This window comes from Cupressus sempervirens, chromosome 3 (assembly GCF_028749045.1).
Source record: "Cupressus sempervirens isolate cs-2001-9-10 chromosome 3, ASM2874904v1, whole genome shotgun sequence".
Lineage (NCBI taxonomy): Eukaryota > Viridiplantae > Streptophyta > Pinopsida > Cupressales > Cupressaceae > Cupressus > Cupressus sempervirens.
In genome coordinates, this window is record NC_143120.1 from 254,638,963 (window position 1) to 254,656,509 (window position 17,547).

At 38.4% G+C, this 17,547-nt stretch overlaps 1 protein-coding gene across 11 annotated transcripts in view; it reads right to left on the minus strand.

Moving 5' to 3' along the window:
• The window catches only part of LOC149565830 (proline iminopeptidase-like), a 314,435-nt gene that overhangs the window by 283,011 nt on the left and 13,877 nt on the right, over positions 1-17,547 (minus strand). For 5 of the 11 annotated variants that reach the window (XR_016362073.1, XM_089819323.1, XM_089819321.1 and 2 more), the window contains exon 2: positions 16,229-16,511. The exons of 5 other annotated variants lie outside the window; for them this stretch is intronic. Coding sequence is in view for 4 of the 6 variants with exons in the window: in XM_089819323.1 (XP_089675449.1) it covers positions 16,229-16,332 (104 nt within the window). In the remaining 2 variants the exon portion in view is untranslated. Of the gene's footprint in view, positions 1-16,228; positions 16,564-17,547 lie in introns of all 11 variants that reach the window. One more of the 11 variants, XM_089819322.1, reaches the window with a different exon arrangement.

The following is a 17,547-nucleotide window of genomic DNA, read 5'->3' on the forward strand; positions in this document are numbered from 1 at the left end:
TGTTTAGCAGTCATCAAGTGTATTTTCTTAGGTTCACACATAAAGTGACTTAGTACATTCGTGGAATAACAGATATCAAGTCTAGTGTTTACCAAAAACATGAGAGATTCAATAATTTGTCTATAAAGGGTAGGATCAATAGGCTCTAAATGTGTTGCTTCCTCTTTTAGCTTGTGTAGATTAGTTTTCATTGGAATTGCAAGTGGCTTGTTATCCATCATCCCAAATCTATTCAAAATATCCTGAGCATATTTTCTTTGATTTAAGAATATGTAATCTTCCTTTTGACACACTTCTAAGCCCAAAAAATAATGTAGCAAACCTAGGTCTTTCATGTCAAATTCAGCGCAAGGTCTTGTTTGCATTTAGCAAGAAGATTGTCTTCACCTGTTATCAAGAGATCATCAACATAAAGAACCAATATGATCATATCTCCATTAGAGATTTTAAAATAGATATTAGGATTGGCTTCATTTTTAGAGTATCCTAATTTGATGAAATAGCTGTCAATTCTTTCATACCAAGCTCAAGGAGCTTGTTTCAGGCCGTACAACGCTTTCTTTAGTTTACATACATAAAGATTTTCAATTTTTATCACAAAACCTTCAGGTTGTTCAATATAAACTTCTTCATTTATGACTCCATATAAGAATGCAGTTTTCACATTCATTTGATGCACCTTCCATCCTTTTGCTATTGCTAATGCAAGAATTGTCCTAATTGAAGCGAAACGAGCAACGGGGGCAAAAGTTTCTTCATAATCAATATCTACCTTATGTGAAAAACCTCGAGCAACAAACCTTGCTTTATGTTTCTCAATGCTCCCATCTGCTGCATATTTGATTTTATAGAGCCATTTAGAAGAGATAGCAGATTTGACTTTAGGTCTAGGTATAATGTCCTAGACATCATTTTGTAGTATTGGTTGATATTCTTCAACCATAGCATCTTTCCAAGCTTGACAAGTTAGAGCTTCGTCAACAGATGTAGGTTCAAATTTAGTGAGCTCAGTTACTAGTGCAATATAACATGATTTGTTTCTAGTTTTCTTGACTTCCTTAGTAATTTCATCTAGTTCAATATCATTTTTCTTGCCCAAAATGGTATATTTTTTATATTTGAGATGTTTCTATTTTCTACATCTTGTACTGAACTCGTTTCTTCTAATATATTCTCCCTCTGAATTTCAGGTTGTGGACTTTCATCTAAGTTTGTTGAAAGTTCATCATTTGGGTTTATAGATAGTTTTAAGGCAGTGTTTTCCTCGAATATGACATCTCTACTTACTTCTACTGATCTTTTTCCAGGAACATAGACTCTGTATCCTTTCGAGTTTTCACTATACCCAACAAATATTCCTTTCTTTCCTGATGGTTCCAACTTAGTTCTTCTTTTTTTAAGTATATGTATATACACAGGACAACCAAAGATCCTGAGATGACTTAAGCCAGGTTTATTTCCTGTAAAGACTTCTTTAGGTGTTATATTTTCTAAAATGGAGTGTGGACATCTGTTTTGTATGTATACAGTAGTATTAGTGGCTTCTGCCCAGAATGAAAAGTGCAGGTTTTGATCATGAAGCATAGCTTTTGTTGCATCAACAATAGTTCTATTTTTCCTTTCTGCTACCCCATTTTGTTGAGGATTATAAGATATTGTATACTCCCTCTTAATCCCAACAGATGTTCAAAAGGCTTTGAAATTCTTAGAGGTATATTCTCCCCCATTATCTGATCTTAAAGTTTTAATTTTCTTTGAAACTTGATTTTCCACCAATTCTTTGAATTCTTTGAATTTTGATAACACTTCATTTGATTCTTTAACTTTTAGAAAGAAGATTCAAGTCTTCCTAGAGTAATCATCGATGAAGGTTATGTAATAGGAGTAACCTCCTAGAGAGAGAGTTGGCATGGGCCCACATAGATCAGAGTGAATTACTTCCAGGATTGATTTAGACTTGTGTTCACTAGGAGGGAAAGGTTTTTTAATGTTCTTTCCTAGAGCACAACTTTTACATATACTTATATGTTTAGAATTTAGGTTTGGAATTCCAAAGGTGAATTTTCCTATCTTTGGTAGTGAATTGAAACCAATATGCCCTAGTCTTCTATGCCAAATTTCATTAGAGTTTGGTATTTCATGATTAAGAGCTTGGTTTTGAATGTTACATAGTTTATATAAGGTCCCATCTCTAGTCCCTATGGTGATAGCATTGTTCAGACTTGAGTTTTTAGGCCAGTACAAGACTTCGTCTTCATTGAATGTGACTTGAAATCCTTCATCCGTTAATCTAGAGATTGAAATTAGATTTTTTTTTATTCCAGGTACAAATATAACATCTTTCAACCTTAATGTAACTGCAGTTCTAAATTGAATAGAGCAGGTCCCAATACCTTTGACTGGATGAGTGGAGTTGTCTCCAATAGTAACTCCTTCATATCTGTAATTTTCAAGTGTTTCAAATTTGTCCCTGAATCCTGTTATATGTCGGGAAGCACCACTATCTATTATCCACACACTTTCATTAGAGTTTATCTCACTTGATAAAGCAAAGTAGAATACTAGATTTTCATCTTTCTTACTTTCGGCTAATGAGGCTAAGATTTTTTCCCTTTCTAGACATTTACTGAAGATATGTCTAAATTTCTCACACTTATAGCATTTAACTTTGGAGAGATTAGTATTGTTGAACTTATTATTCTTTTTCTTATAATCATGTTTCTTTCCTTTAAATTTCCTCTTTTTCCCTTGATGATTTGGAGTTGAGAAAAGAGCTTGATTTTCTTCCTCTTGATTTGATACAATACCTCTAGAAATTAATCTCAACTCTTTTGATGTGCAATCAGTTTTTAGTTGATCAAATGAAGGAATTGAAGGTCTACTAACAACTTGAATGAATGCTTCCCATGATAGTGGTAATCCTCCAAGTGCTAATATAGAGAGTTTTTGACCTTCTACTTTGTTTCCAATGGAATTTAGGTGATTTTTAATTTCAAAGATCCTGCCAAAATAAAATGAGATTGTTTCTCCCTTATTCATTTTAGTATTCATTAGTTGATTCTTCAGAGTAATCAATCTGCTTGAGTTGTTTATTTCAAATGCATTTTTTATTGTTGTGAATATTTCAAAGGCTTTCTTTAGATTTAAAATGGAAGGAAGTATGTGATCCTTTACGAAGTCTACTATGATTTTCTTGGCTTTATTGTTTCACCTTTTTCAAGTGATTTTTTTTGTTTCATCTTCAGGAATCGAATTATCAGATTCAATGAAGGATTCTAGTTCTAGTTCTTCAAGGATCGTGGAAATCCGAATTTTCTATAAAAAAAAGTTTACAACACCTTTGAGTCTGTCTTGTACTCTTATGTTATTTGACATGTTTGCAGCACTTTTGATAGTCTCTACCAAGTAGACTCTGATACTATGTAAGTTTTAATAGATCGTGGTTGGTGTAGACTTATCAAAGTGTTTTGGTCTGTATTCTAGGTTATAACAGACTGGTGTCTTCCTTATGCAATGTAAGACTTTCTATATTCTTTTTGTGGTAATATACTATCCTTATCTGAGATCAGTATGCCACGTTATTGATATGATCTTCAGATATGAGATAGAAGTTTATATATACATATTGAAGCATCACCAAGTAGGGTCATGACCCTATGTGATCATGCCTCAATATACATATGAACTAGTGCGAGTTTATCATGATTAGTTAGTTGAAAACAAACTAATATAATTCACGGGATGGGAGACCCGATTATAAACCATACTAAAGATGAATACAGGATGTCACCCAATAATTCAAGCAGTGTGACCCATTCGGTTTATCACTGCCTATCATTATCTTGATATAATGTTAATCGGCATTAGACAGTACTGAAGTAATCGATACATAATGACAATGTATATAAAATAAGAAGCGGTAATCTTAAACTGACAGTGATTTCATTATAATTACATATATATATATATATATATATATATATATATATATATATATATATAGACAGTTCTGAAGTAATCGATACATAATGACAATGTATATAAAATGAGAAGCGGTAATCTTAAACTGACAGTGATTTCATTATAATTACATATAAATACTGAGCATATGATTCAATACTGTAAATGTTAATATTCTTAACAGAATAAAGGTCGTCTCACCAATTCTATATTGTTCTCTCTATAATTTATTAGGGCTTCTCCTATTTGGGGGCTTTCATGTGTAAATCTTTGCGAGGGTAGCTAGGAGGTGAAATTTATCCCCTCCTGCCTTGTGCCAGGTGGTATCAAAGTGATGGTTTCTTTCTTGCGAAGTGAGATCATGTAGAACCTTGTTGAAGAATGGTTGTAGGGTAGCAAAACCTGGTTTCTAACCTATAACTTGCAAAAGGTTATGATTCTTGAAAAAACTATTGTCGACATGGTTCAAAATAGAGGAAATATGAACAATGCTATGGACATGTTGAGACAAATTGCACGTAGACTTGAAGCTATTGAAACAGCCCAAAGAATAGGAGTACATCTTGAAGATGTTAGTGATGAAGAAGAAGCAATAGCACCTAATCCTAAACCTGAAGTGGAACAAGATTGTAATAGCCCTGTCTGGTTATAGCTAAATCAAGCATCAATTTCTTTCACATTTTGATAGTTTGACATTTTGTCAAACACTTGACAAGCAACCCAATTACCACTAAATCTATGATGTCTTAAATTTTCTAACACAATATCAAAATGTACAGCAAACTGATCACAAATTTACTTAATTTTGGCCTTATAAGTTTTGCATAAATAAATACCAAACACTAATAAACAATTCTGAAATGATCCACACCGGCCTCTGAATTCATTCATCAACAAACCATATAGCAATATAATGAAAAGGGAATTTAATTGTTGGCTGATTATAAATCAGAATTTGAAGCCAGCCTAATTACTTTCAAACTATGCAATATAAACTGAATTTTACAAATCAAGAACCTGAGCTTTGCCGTAGAATGTAATTGCAAAGTCAAACTGAAAGCCACCTGGTCCAATTTCAATCTGACATTCACAGTCTACCCTTACAAATGCTGCTCAAAACAAACTCTAATTTGCAGTCTAAACCCTCGTCCAGCAACAGAGAAATTATAATATTCATTTGTATAAATGCTCCTCAACCACAGTTAATACAGAAAGAGGAGACTATATAAAACTCAAAAGTCCACAATACCTCAGCTGTAGATTCTCAGAATTAAATTTACAATACTTCAGCTGTAGATCCCAAACCCTAATACTTCAGCAAGAGCACAAACTTTAGACTCAGAAATGTCACAAAGACAACAAGAGCAAAATAAGATAATCAAATAATTGGATGCTTTCCTCATCAAATGTCCTCTATTTATTATCTTCAAATGGCACCAGTTTCCCAAAAGAACTCCACTAAAGAAGCTTTCTCCACACAACATTAAAATATAATAAAATGTCATTAATATAATTTGTTAATTGCTTTTGGCTCCAAAATGACCTTTTCCACTATAACTTAATATTCTAACACGTAAGGCCATTGTTTCTTGTTCCCACAATTTAAAACTTCTCATCCCGGTTCCAATGAGCTATGATACTAAAGTGACCAACAAAAATAGCAACCTCAGCGTATTTAGATGAATAATAATAATTCACCAATCTTGCGAAAACAACTGAAGAAGCATCAGAATCGAAATGTGACAACACCAAAGTGATCCTAATGATGAAAGACGATGAATGAACCTTATGGGGTGACTTACTATAAATAGACGCTCCCTCCAAGATTCTTGGAGCTCAAACTGGAAGCTCAAAATAAAAACTGAAAACATCCTCCAACTCCTTTAGCTCAACTGAGCTCATTAGAACCAACAGATTGATTTACCATAAATAGTGTCCCTCAAACAAAGCCAAAACACACCATAGGTTGCTGGAAAGCTTATAACCACACAATTGAGACACTAAAATCCCACTATCAGCTCACGAGGGTCATGATGGTGAATTGACCTGGTCAACTGTAGGAACCTGCTAAAAATGAGGACATTACAGTCCTCCCTCCCTAAGATTGCTTGTCTCCAAGCAATCCTGAAGCAAAATGGACATCACAATCCACCTGGATCCCAAAGGTAGAACTACATACTATCCTTGTTGTGTACAAGCAACTCCTGTAGCACCAACACCCAAATAATGGACATCAACATCAGAATCATTTGAAAACTAACACGAGGCGCTGATGAAGGCAACAACTCATCTGAACTCAACCCAACTGAAATACCAACTCTGTCCACACCTGAGTCCCCATCAAATTGGCACTCACCCAACTGCATTGTGGAGATGGTAACAACCATAGGTACTTGAAACACTACCACTAACTCCAACCTCTACCAAACTGTCTTGGGTGTGTGGATACAAATTGCACGTAGACTTGAAGCTATTGAAACAGCCCAGAGAATAGGAGTACATCTTGAAAATGTTAGTGATGAAGAAGAAGCAACTGTCAACAGTAAATAGTGTATCAGGATGTATCCCATTAGTGCATCAAGATGTACTCCATCTGTATCGAAATGTATGTCGTTGGTATCAACCGACAGGGTGTGTATCGGGATGTGTGTATCGGAAAGGTTCTACTATTGTAGCCGACATGTTGTATTTGGCCAACGGATACCTTCAGGAAGGTTCCTCGGATAGTATTTATAACCCCCTTTAGGATCATTGTAGTCATCTGATCAAGCATAATGTAATATCTTTGGCATGTGTGAATATAATAAAAGGAGTTCTGTTGTTCTCAGCTATTGCCTGTATGCATTGATTTCTTTACCCAATACGGTAAACATTTGGCGCCGTTGCCTATGAACCTGGAGGGAGGGAGGAATAAAGATTAATGCCAAATCAGCTTAACAAAGATCAAAATAAGGTAAAGGGAAAAGATGGAATATGTACTGCACAAGAAAATTTAATTTTGGCACAACAAGCCAAACACAAAAGAAGGTTCCAAAAGATTACCGACGGACACAGAAGTGCGGAAGAATTGTTGGAGGAGACTCGCCAGCGGGTGGAGATGGTGGAAGAAGCAAGGGAGGAGTTTTTGAATTTGTATTCGCCGAGGGAAGAGAACCAACTCGCATGGGTCAGAGTGCCGAGGGAGCAAGAGCGTGGAGTGAACTCTTCGTCCGTGATACACTTCTAGAACAGACAGATTCGTATAGTGGAGACCCTTCTTCACCAAAAAGCACAGCCGCCGGGATACCAAGCGTCAGTGTCGGGATACCAAGTGTCAGCGTCGGCATACCAAGTGTCAGTGTCGAGATGGCAAGACCAAAGAAGAACTTGCCTAAATTTGATGGTGATGGAGCAACTGATCCCATCCGACATTGTAAAACCTGCGAAACAATTTGGAGGGCCAATGGCATAACAGATACAAACGAATGGATGAGGCAATTTCCGGCATCCCTACGGGGGGTGGCAATTGATTGGTTTACTGATACCGATCCACAAAAGTTAAACAATTGGGATAACATTAAAAAGGAGTTTATCGCAGAATTCCAACTTTTGTGTGATGATAATGAAATTGTAGCAGAGATATTCAACACTAAGCAGGGGAAGAATGAAACAATCTGAGTCTTCGCCAGGAAGTTGAAGGACCTGATCAATAAGATGGAGAATAAGCTGGCTAATGGGCTATAGAAAAGATGGTTCATTGAAGGCCTTCACCCGAAGCTGCGAAAGAATATGAAAATCGTGCCACCATCGACATACACTGAAGTGTACAACTGGGCAATGAACCTAGAAAGTGAGCAGAAGACCAAGAAAAAGAAGAATAGTTCATCCGATTCAGATGACGACACATCTTCAGGAGAAGATAGCAGCGATGATGAAGGCAGCAGCAAGAAGGTCCGCGCCCTCCAGAAGGACATGATTCGGAGGATGGAGTTCAAGAACATGAACAAAGAGACTAAGGGCAATGAGCTATGGTGCACGGAGTGCAAGAAAGAAGGCCATATGAAGGGATCCTACCCGAAAAATCAATTTTGTGAAATTTGCCAGATTATGGGACATTCGATAAAGGAATGTCCTTTCAACCTAAAAACAAGAACACCGCAGGAAGTGTTCTTGACACAGGAAGCATCTGCATCTGGAGGGAGCGGGAACAACAATACGGAGGGTGCCACATCAGGAGGATACAAAAATAAGCGGCGTGGTCAAAACAACAACAACACTAGCGGCAACAACGATAATGGCAGGAGGAGTCGAATCTAGTATGATGCGAATGGCCGCCCGATAGTCCAATGCCACACATGCAATCTGTGGGGTCACTTCGCCCAAGAGTGCACAACAGTGAACACACCAAAGTTTCTATGCCGATGGTGTGGACCTAGCGATCATGACGATGCTAAGTGCCCGAAGTCTAGAGTAAACTTGATTACCGTCTGGATGGAAGAAGTTTTGGCAATCACTCAGAAGCAGGCGAAGCTATATCCCGATCCGACGAAGGAAAAGAAGAGATTGGAGGAAGCACGAGCAAAGATCCAGAGAGCAACGCAAGAAAAAACGGCACACCTAAAGGACACGACTAGTACCTCCGCACAGAACTACACAGAACAGAACATCGTATGGAAAATATTGCAAGCCAAGGTACCTGTCAGGATAAATGATCTATTACTCACTATGCCTCAACTCCGTACAGCACTCACAAATATAGTTCCAATTGCTAAGCAACCAGCAAAGCAAGAAAAGGAGAAACAAGGGGGCACAAGTGTGGAAGACCCGATGCTGTTAGCTCTCTCATCTGGATGTTATTCGATGGTTGTTGAAATGGGCATTCTCGGGACTGTGCTGACGGACATGACCATGGATGAAGGGTCCGGTGTCAATGTGCTAGCAGAGGATACCTAGAAAAAGTTGGGACAGCCGACATTGTGGCCACCTACCTTCCAGTTGTTAACTGCCGACCAGCACGGGATCAAACCATTGGGAGTCCTGATGGCATAGCTTGTGACTATTGAAACACAACCATTCGTGCTCGACTTCGTCGTCATTCCGCTGAAGAGGAGAGGGTACGACGCTATTCTTGGCCGTGGATGGCTGATACAAGCCAGAGTTAAGCATGACTGGAAGAAGAATTCTCTATTAATGGAGCGTGGAGGCAAAAGATTCATAATTGACTTGCACACACAAATGGTAGGTGAGGAGGCAGCATCGTCAGACTCAGAAGGTGAAAGTGAGAATGATGAAGAGGGGAAGAAGAGAATGTAACTTGATAAAGAGGGAGTATTGAGATTGGAAGGAGGGTCGGATGAGGACAACCTAGACTCATTGAACGGCCTTTTTCATTGGCAAATGGAGGATTACGAGCTCTTTCCGAGCTGCAATATGTTAAGGGTCGACGAAGGTAAGACAGAAGAAAATGAATGTTCAAAGGAATACAGAGAAGCAGAAGAAGGAAAGGCGGTTACGGCTCAAGCTGAAGGGAAGAACACACAGTACGAACCCAGAAGAAGGAAAGATTCCACCGTACGACTGCGCAGAAAGAAAGTGTTACGTCGAACCACAGATATAACAGAAAGGTGTCGACAGCACGGAAGACACATCATACGGTCTGCAAAGGAAACGAGGAAGGGTTTAATAAAAGTTGCAAGTGGAGGTGTTATTGACGGCAAGAAGGGGCAGCTGACAAAGTCCATGGTATCAAGCTTTGGGAACAAACTAGGCGATATGGAAAACCGGAGGGAGAGATTGTCTAATTTAAATAAACTTGATGAGCGACGATTGCAGACACAAGGGGCCACGACGGTGACACGGAACAGGCGCAAAGCATGGCCTGATAAACACCTAAAATTGAACAAGTTCCAACTGGGACAATTGGTGTTGAAGTATGACGGATGGAACGAGATCCAACCAGGCAAGTTTCAAGTGAAATGGGTCAGGTCGTACCAGATTCGAGAAGTGAGTGATAATGGAGCAATAAAACTATGGATACTAGAGAGAAAGGATGCGGCCAACACAGTGAATAAGTGGAAGTTGAATGTCTACCATGAAAGAAGTAACGCACCTCCGTGAACGAACAACTGAGAAAAGAACGACTATAAATATTGTATATATGTAAATATTGTACATATGTAAGATAAGGGAAGAATTTTTATTTTTAAAAAAGAGAAAAAAAAATTATTTTTTTTTTTTAAGTTTCTAAAGATTACCGTAGGGCTATCTGATGGCTACCGTACGGTGATTGGTGCCCACCATACGGAGTTTTGTTGTGCCCAACATACGACTTGAAGCAGGGACACTGTATGACATGGAGATGGGCTACTATACGACATTCCAAGTGTGTCACCGCACGGCATTAGGAGCAGGGAAATGAAAACACCGTATGGCTTTCCAAGTTGAAACGCAGTTTTTAAGTGTTTAGGCACTGAGCCTGTATGGCCTTTTCTAAACGACAAAGTGTGAAATTCACTCGCTAGCATACCGTACGGCCTTTTCTGAACGACAAAGTGTGAAATTCACTCGCCAGCATATCGTACGGCATGAACACGTCCTCCAGAAGCCATGTCCCCGTATGGCATAAGGCATTGGAAGGACGTGCATACAATGGTCATGGAAGTACGCTGTTCAGTGAGGAAGTGAATCGTACAACATTACAGAGTCCTCCAAGAAGGCAGTACACAAGTCAAAGAAGGGTAACAAGAGGTGTTCTAAAAACTAAAAATAAAAATGTCGACAAATCAAGAATGCTCAGAATGAGTATCGGATGATGCCAAAGGGAAGGGGAAGTATTAGCAATTGCCAGAAAGAGTGTGGAATCAGAAGAAATCGCAAAAATAGTGTGTTCCATGCAGTTTTGTGTGGGTTTCGGAGTGCTGATTTGGTCTTGGCGGCTCGCCCTGTATCGCGACAGGACCCCGCAGGAGCGCTGCCCCTCGACCCCGCTGGGGGCGTTGCCCCCTAGATCCCCAATTGTTGCGGATATCAGTCGTGGGAAGTATGACCAGTTGATGAGACCGAGAGCTTCTGCAGGCATAATGTGTCAGAGGTGGAGAGATAACAGAGCGAAGCAAGTCCCTAGCAGAGTTGGTGCTTATAGAGAGAAGACAGGCAGAGGCTGGGCAGGAAGCTCGAGAGACAGCGAAGAAGGCTCGGGAGGAGATGGCCGACCAACTTACCACCTAGCAAATTGCATGGGAAGCAGAGCGGACAGCCCTGTTAGCACAACTCAAGGAAAGTGCACGAAGGAAGTAGCAAGTAGCAGCAGCGGAGCAGCATTTGGTAGAAGCTCTTTAGGAGAAGGACTCAGCGAAGAAGGCTCATGATCAGAAAGAAGCTGAGTGTCAGGAGGTTGCATTGATGCTGGAGGAAGTAGTGGAAGAGAACTCTCAGACCAAAGCTGATTTGAAAGTCCGGATAGCTCAGGTGTATCAACTTCGATGCAGCCGGTCTTCGCAGTCAGAGACATAGCCTTCGGGTTCATGATGTATAAGTCCATGTTTTTGTTGTTTTATGAATAATATAGTTAGTTGTTGGGTTTTTGTTGTGTCGTCATCGAGAGACGACTTTTCTTTTTGGGGAGGATGATGTCGACAATAATAGTGTATCAGGATGCATCCCGTTAGTGTATCAAGATGTATCCCGTTAGTGTATCAGGATGCGTCCCGTTAGTGTATCAGGATGTATCCCGTTGGTGTATCAGGATGTACTCCGTCTGTATCGAGATGTATGTCGTCGGTATCAGTCGACAAGGTGTGTATCAGGATGTGTGTATCAGAAAGGTTCTACTATTGTAGCCGACATGTTGTATTTGGCCAACGGATACCTTCGGGAAGGTTCCTCGAATAGTATTTATACCCCCCTTCGAGATCATTGTAGTCATCTGATCAAGCATAATGTAATATCTTTGGCATGTGCGAATATAATAAAAGGAATTTTGCTATTCTCATCTATTGCCTGTATGCATTGATTTCTTTACCCAGTACGGTAAACAGCAACAACACCTAATCCTAAACCTGAAGTGGAACAAGATGAAGAAAGACGTCTGAGAGCTTTGAATAAAGAGAATTCAAGACCTGTTTTTGAACTTTCAACTTACAGTGGAAGACTTGATACTGATGCTTTGTTGGATTGGATCTCTAAGATTGAGAAATATTTTGATTATTAAAGTATTCCTGAGGACAAGAAAGTGAGGATAGCAGCTACAAAATTGAAACGACATCCATCTCTTTGGGTAGAACACTTGCAAACTAATAGACAGAGAAGAGGAAAAGAAAAGATCAAGACTTGGGTAAAGATGGTTGGTAAGTTGAAAAAGAAATTCCTTTTGGTTGATTATCAAGTTAATTTGTTGAGAAGAATGCAAAACTTGAGACAAAAGGATATGACTGTGAAAAACTATACTAAAGAATTTTACAAGTTGGACATTAGATCTAGACATGTTAATGATAAAGTTGACAAAGTTCCTAGATACTTGAATGGTTTGAGGACTTCTATATAGGATGAGATCAGTTTTATAAAAATGGAAAGTGTAGAAGGAGCTGATTTGTATGCCTTGAAGGGTAAAGAAAAGTTGGCAAAGAAACAAGAGCACAGACAGAGAGCAAGAGGTGGAAGATTTCAGCAAAGTAGTGGACGATCTTATGGGGAAAGTAGCAGATCTGATAACATATCTAATGATAAAGGAAAATTTGAATGGAAAGAAGACAATGGAAGCAGAGGATGAGGTAACTACAATAAAGGTAATTATAACGGTTACACTAATTGGGAAAGAGAAGATAAATCTTGGTTTAAAGTTACTTGTTTTAAATGTGGTGAAGAAGGACATAGAGCTTTTGAATGTAACTTTTCTAGTAAGAAAAAGGGTAGTAGAGGAAATTCTTTGATTCAGGAAAAAGCAATTGATGCACCTAATAAACTTGAGAAAGGAGAGAAGCTAATGATGGGAAGAACTTTGTGGAATGAGCAGTTGGATAATGAACATGTTTTGAGGAAAAGTCTCTTTAAGATCAAATGTAAGATAGAAGATATATGTTGCAAGGTGATTAATGACAGTGGCAGTTCTGAAAACTTGGCATATGAAGAATTGGTAACTAAGTTGAAACTACAGAGATTGGCGCACCCTAACCCTTATCACATTGCTTGGATCAGGGATGAATATAAATTATTGGTAAGTGAACAATGCCTTGTGAAATTTAAAATTGGGAATTACTTTGATAAAGTTTTGTGTGATAATATGCCTATGGATTGTTGTCATGTACTTATGGGAAGACCTTGGCAGTATGATAAGAAAGGTTTTGCATGATGGTAGATTGAAGTAGTATATAATTTGGGCTAATGGAAAGAAACAAGTAGTGTTTCCTTTAGTTGAAAAAACTAAGGAAAGTCAATGTACTTTTGTAAGAGTTTGTTTGGTTGGGGGAAATCAGTTAGTGAAAGATATGAAGAAACTGAATGTTTGCTTTGTTTTGATTCCTAGAAAGACTGAGAAACAAAATGAACCTGAGCATGCATCTAAGGTGAGAGCTTTGTTGGCTAAATTTCAAGATATTATTTGTGATAACCTTCCTGATGGATTTTAGCCCTTGTGAGAAGTATAAGTCATTGTATGGATTTTATTCCTGGAGCTAGTTTGCCAAGTAAAGCACCACATAGACTAACGCCTGCAGAGAAAGGAGAATTGAATAGACAAGTGCGAGAATTACATGAGAAAGGTTTGATCAAAGAAAGCTTCAGTCCTTGTGCAGTACCCATTGTATTAGCACCTAAGAAGAATGGAGAATGTGCACTGACTCTAGAGCTATAAACAAAATAACAATGAAGTATAGGTTTCCTTTGCCTAGGATGGATGACATTATGGGTAGATTGAGTGGAGAAAAAACAATTACATAGATTGATTTGAAAAGTAGCTATCATCAGATGAGTGTCATTTGATTTCCACAATCCATTAGTATGTCATTTGATTTCCACAATCCTTTGCCACGCACACCGATCTGTACCTTCATGCTTCTTCTCACCACCATCCGAGTCAAAAAGTTGGCACGCTTAAGACCTTAGCCTTAAGAGCCCTCAGGATTTGTGATGATGACCACTTAAATTCGGAGTTGACCCACCTCCGCCAAGTCTTTAGATTAAATGGGTACTCCCACAAACAAATCTCTAGGGCCTTTGTCCGTGCTCGCTCTTTCTTTTTTTCCCTCTCTGCTCCCCGACCCAACCCCTCTCCGCCTCCCGCTTTTGTGTCGCTTCCCTTTATAGATGGGGTCTCCCAGAAGCTTGCCAAGATTCTGAGCAGAAAAGGCCTACGCGTGGCCTTCAAACCTTGGTTTAGGCTCAAGAATCGTACCCCCGCTCTCAAAGATACCAGAGATGTTTTTTCAGCATCAGGAGTCTACAAAGTTTCTTGCTCTTGCGGGATTCCGTATATTGGTGAAACTGGTCGCTCTTTCAGCACTAGAATCAAGGAGCATAGTGCCGACATTAAACACGACAGGGTTCATCAGTCTGCTTTAGCGGAGCACTCGTCAGCCACTAAGCACCACATTTGTTTAGAAGATGCCCAAATCGTATCCAAGGAGGACAACTATTTCAAAAGGAAGCTCAAAGAAGCTATAATTATCAACAGTCACCCTGTCAACCTCAACAGAGATGATGGGTGGACCTTAAACCCTTCGTGGATTCCTATGCTGACTAAAGACCAACGAACTTGATCCTTTGGTGTTTTGAGCCCGTCGGTCTCCCCTCGCCTCCTTGCTCCTAGTTTCTCCCTAGTTGGTGGCCTGTTTGAGGTTGGTGATTGCTCTCTTCCTTTTCTTCTTTTCTCCTTCCTCTCGCTGTGTTGTCGGTATCTTTAGGACGCTCCCATCTTTGGTTCCTTTGTTCCCTCTTACTTTATGGTGGTCCCCGAGGTTCCTTTTTTTTCCTTTTTGATCCTTTTTTAAAATATTTTGTTTCTCATTCTTAGTTCATTCTTATTGTTATTTATTATTTGGTCTATTTTGGTTTTATGTTCATTTATTTTTATTCCTATTTTTATTGTTATTTTCAATTATTGTTATTATTATTCTCATTTTGTGAGCGCTTTCATTGTTATTTATCATTTGTTTGTTTGTTTGTTTTTTTTTTTTTTTTTTTTTTTTTTTTTTTTTTTTTCTAATTCATTTATTTATTCTTTATTATTTTATCTCCCCCTCAATCCGCGTGTTTGCCCCCCCCCACCTCCTCTCCTTCCTCTTGTTATATCTTTGTGTTTTCTCCAGTCTGCTGCTGCTTATTATTATTTTTCTCTTGCTCTTCATCCTGATGATGGATCACTGTGTGTGATCCGAAACGTTGATGCAAAAAACTTATAACACAATCAAATTCCAGAAGTACGAACCAGTTTTTAGCTATCATCAGATTAGGATCAAAGAAAGAGATGAATGGAAGACTGATTTTAAGAGTAATGAAGGTTTGTACAAGTGGTTGTGTAATGTCCCCATTTTGGTCATGTTTCTGAGGATGATTGAGTCAATTCATATAGCAACCCTCATGAGCTGACTGGGTGATTAGGGGGTCTCAATTATGGACTTATTATTTTTAGTAAGTCTATTTTTGGCAGTACAGTGGGCAGCTCTAGCAGTTGGTGGTCACCTGCAGTGGATGTGGATATTAATTGCATGAGCTCTTATTTATGAATTCATTATTAAAAGTTGCATTATTATTATATTCTATTATAATAATGCCATTATGAGAAATTCCTAAAAGAGTGTGTTGGAAAGTTTCAGGAGTTGAGTTGCAGTTTTTGTAGTTGAGTTCTTTTGGGAAATTTTCGCCAACAAGGGATTATAAACACAAGCTCATTTCATAGGAAAAAGCATCGATTGAATATTATTTACTTTTGTGTCTTTGTGGCTTTTTCGAGTTGATGATTCTTGTGCCCTTGCTGAGGTTTTGGGTAAGCAACTAATCTGCAGCTGAGGTATTGCAGATTCTTCTCAAAGAATTTTTTGTCTTTGTTTTGTGATTACTGTGCTAGAGACAGATTTGGTTGTTAGTATTTTGTTCCTCCTCTATTGTTCTGAATGTAGCTGAGGAATTCAATTTTGCAAGAGTGCTTGGACCACTGCTAAAGTAATTGTGGTGAATTTTCTATTTCATACTATCTGTTTTTTTTACACATAGAAGCTGGTGTTAGAGATTGGGATTGCACAATAAGGGAATAGACTTGCAATTGAAGTATACAGACTTGCAATTGAAGTATACAGACCTGCATTTTCGATGGAGAGAATTTCCCTTGGCTAGGCGGCTACCTGTTAATGTTTTGTGCCCATTCTTTGGCACCTGCGATTTCTTTTTATGGCCTGCGATCATCTACAGGCATCAGCATTCACAAATTAAGGGTCTGCAAATAACTTATCAGCCCTGTGTTCCATCTTTGTGTCTGTCATTAATTGATTGGCCTGTGTTTCGATTTATTCCACGTTGTGACTGCTTTCACAAGGCTTGCGGCTGCAAGGGAAGGCTGTAATTTCATTTTATCTGGCCAGCATCTGCATGGTGGAAGACATGGTTAATGCCCAACGAGCTGTGATTGGCCTCTAGCTGTGTAATGTTAAAGACCAAATCTGACATCAATACGATCACAAGTCCTTGTTGAAATTCATATAAGCTACAGTATTTTAGTTTGAATAAATAAATCATCATTGGGCCATTAGTACTGAGAATTAGTACTGGATTACTAAGGACATGCAAATATTTTCAGAGATGGTACTATGATCATAAAATCAATATTTCAATGTTATAGTAAATACATTTTTATATATAAATATGATGCAAGCCACTTACCCTTTTAGAATTAAATGTGCAAATATATAAAGCAGATTTAGATATCAGAGTTCTAACAATCGTATAGAATCAAAGTTTAACCACAACTGGTGAGTAGCTGTGTTTGAAATTTAGAGCATTATATATTCAATGGTAACGGAATTACTTGCCGAGTGTTTGACAAAATGATCTCTTGCAAATATTGGAGATGTTGAAGTTATAATCTATTGAGGGTTATTACAGATTGGTTATGTCTTTTGGTTTAACCAATGCACCTAGTACTTTTATGAGACTGATGAACGAAATTTTGAAGAAAATTTTGGGTAAGTTTGTGATTATATATGTTGATGACATACTAATCTACAGTAAGACTAAAGAGGAACACCTTGAGCATATAAGACAAGTTTTGCAAAGGTTGAAAGAGGAAAAGTTGTTGATAAATTTGAAGAAATGTCCTTTTATGAAAGAGGAGCTTGTATATCTTGGTTTTGTGATTTCTATTGATGGTTTAAAGCTAAGTTACCAATGTTGATTCTGATGCTGATACAAACGCAGGGTGTTGATGCATGGATACGCCAAAAAAAAAAATTGGGGGGGGGGGGGGGGGGGGGGGGGGGCAGAATTTTGGATGCGTCTATATATATATATACACATACTATAATTTATGTATGCAAAGAAATGCATGAAATATACAAAAATAAACTATTCCATAGCATGATGCTTCACCATTGTTAGTTCAACTTCAAACTTCACTGACACAAA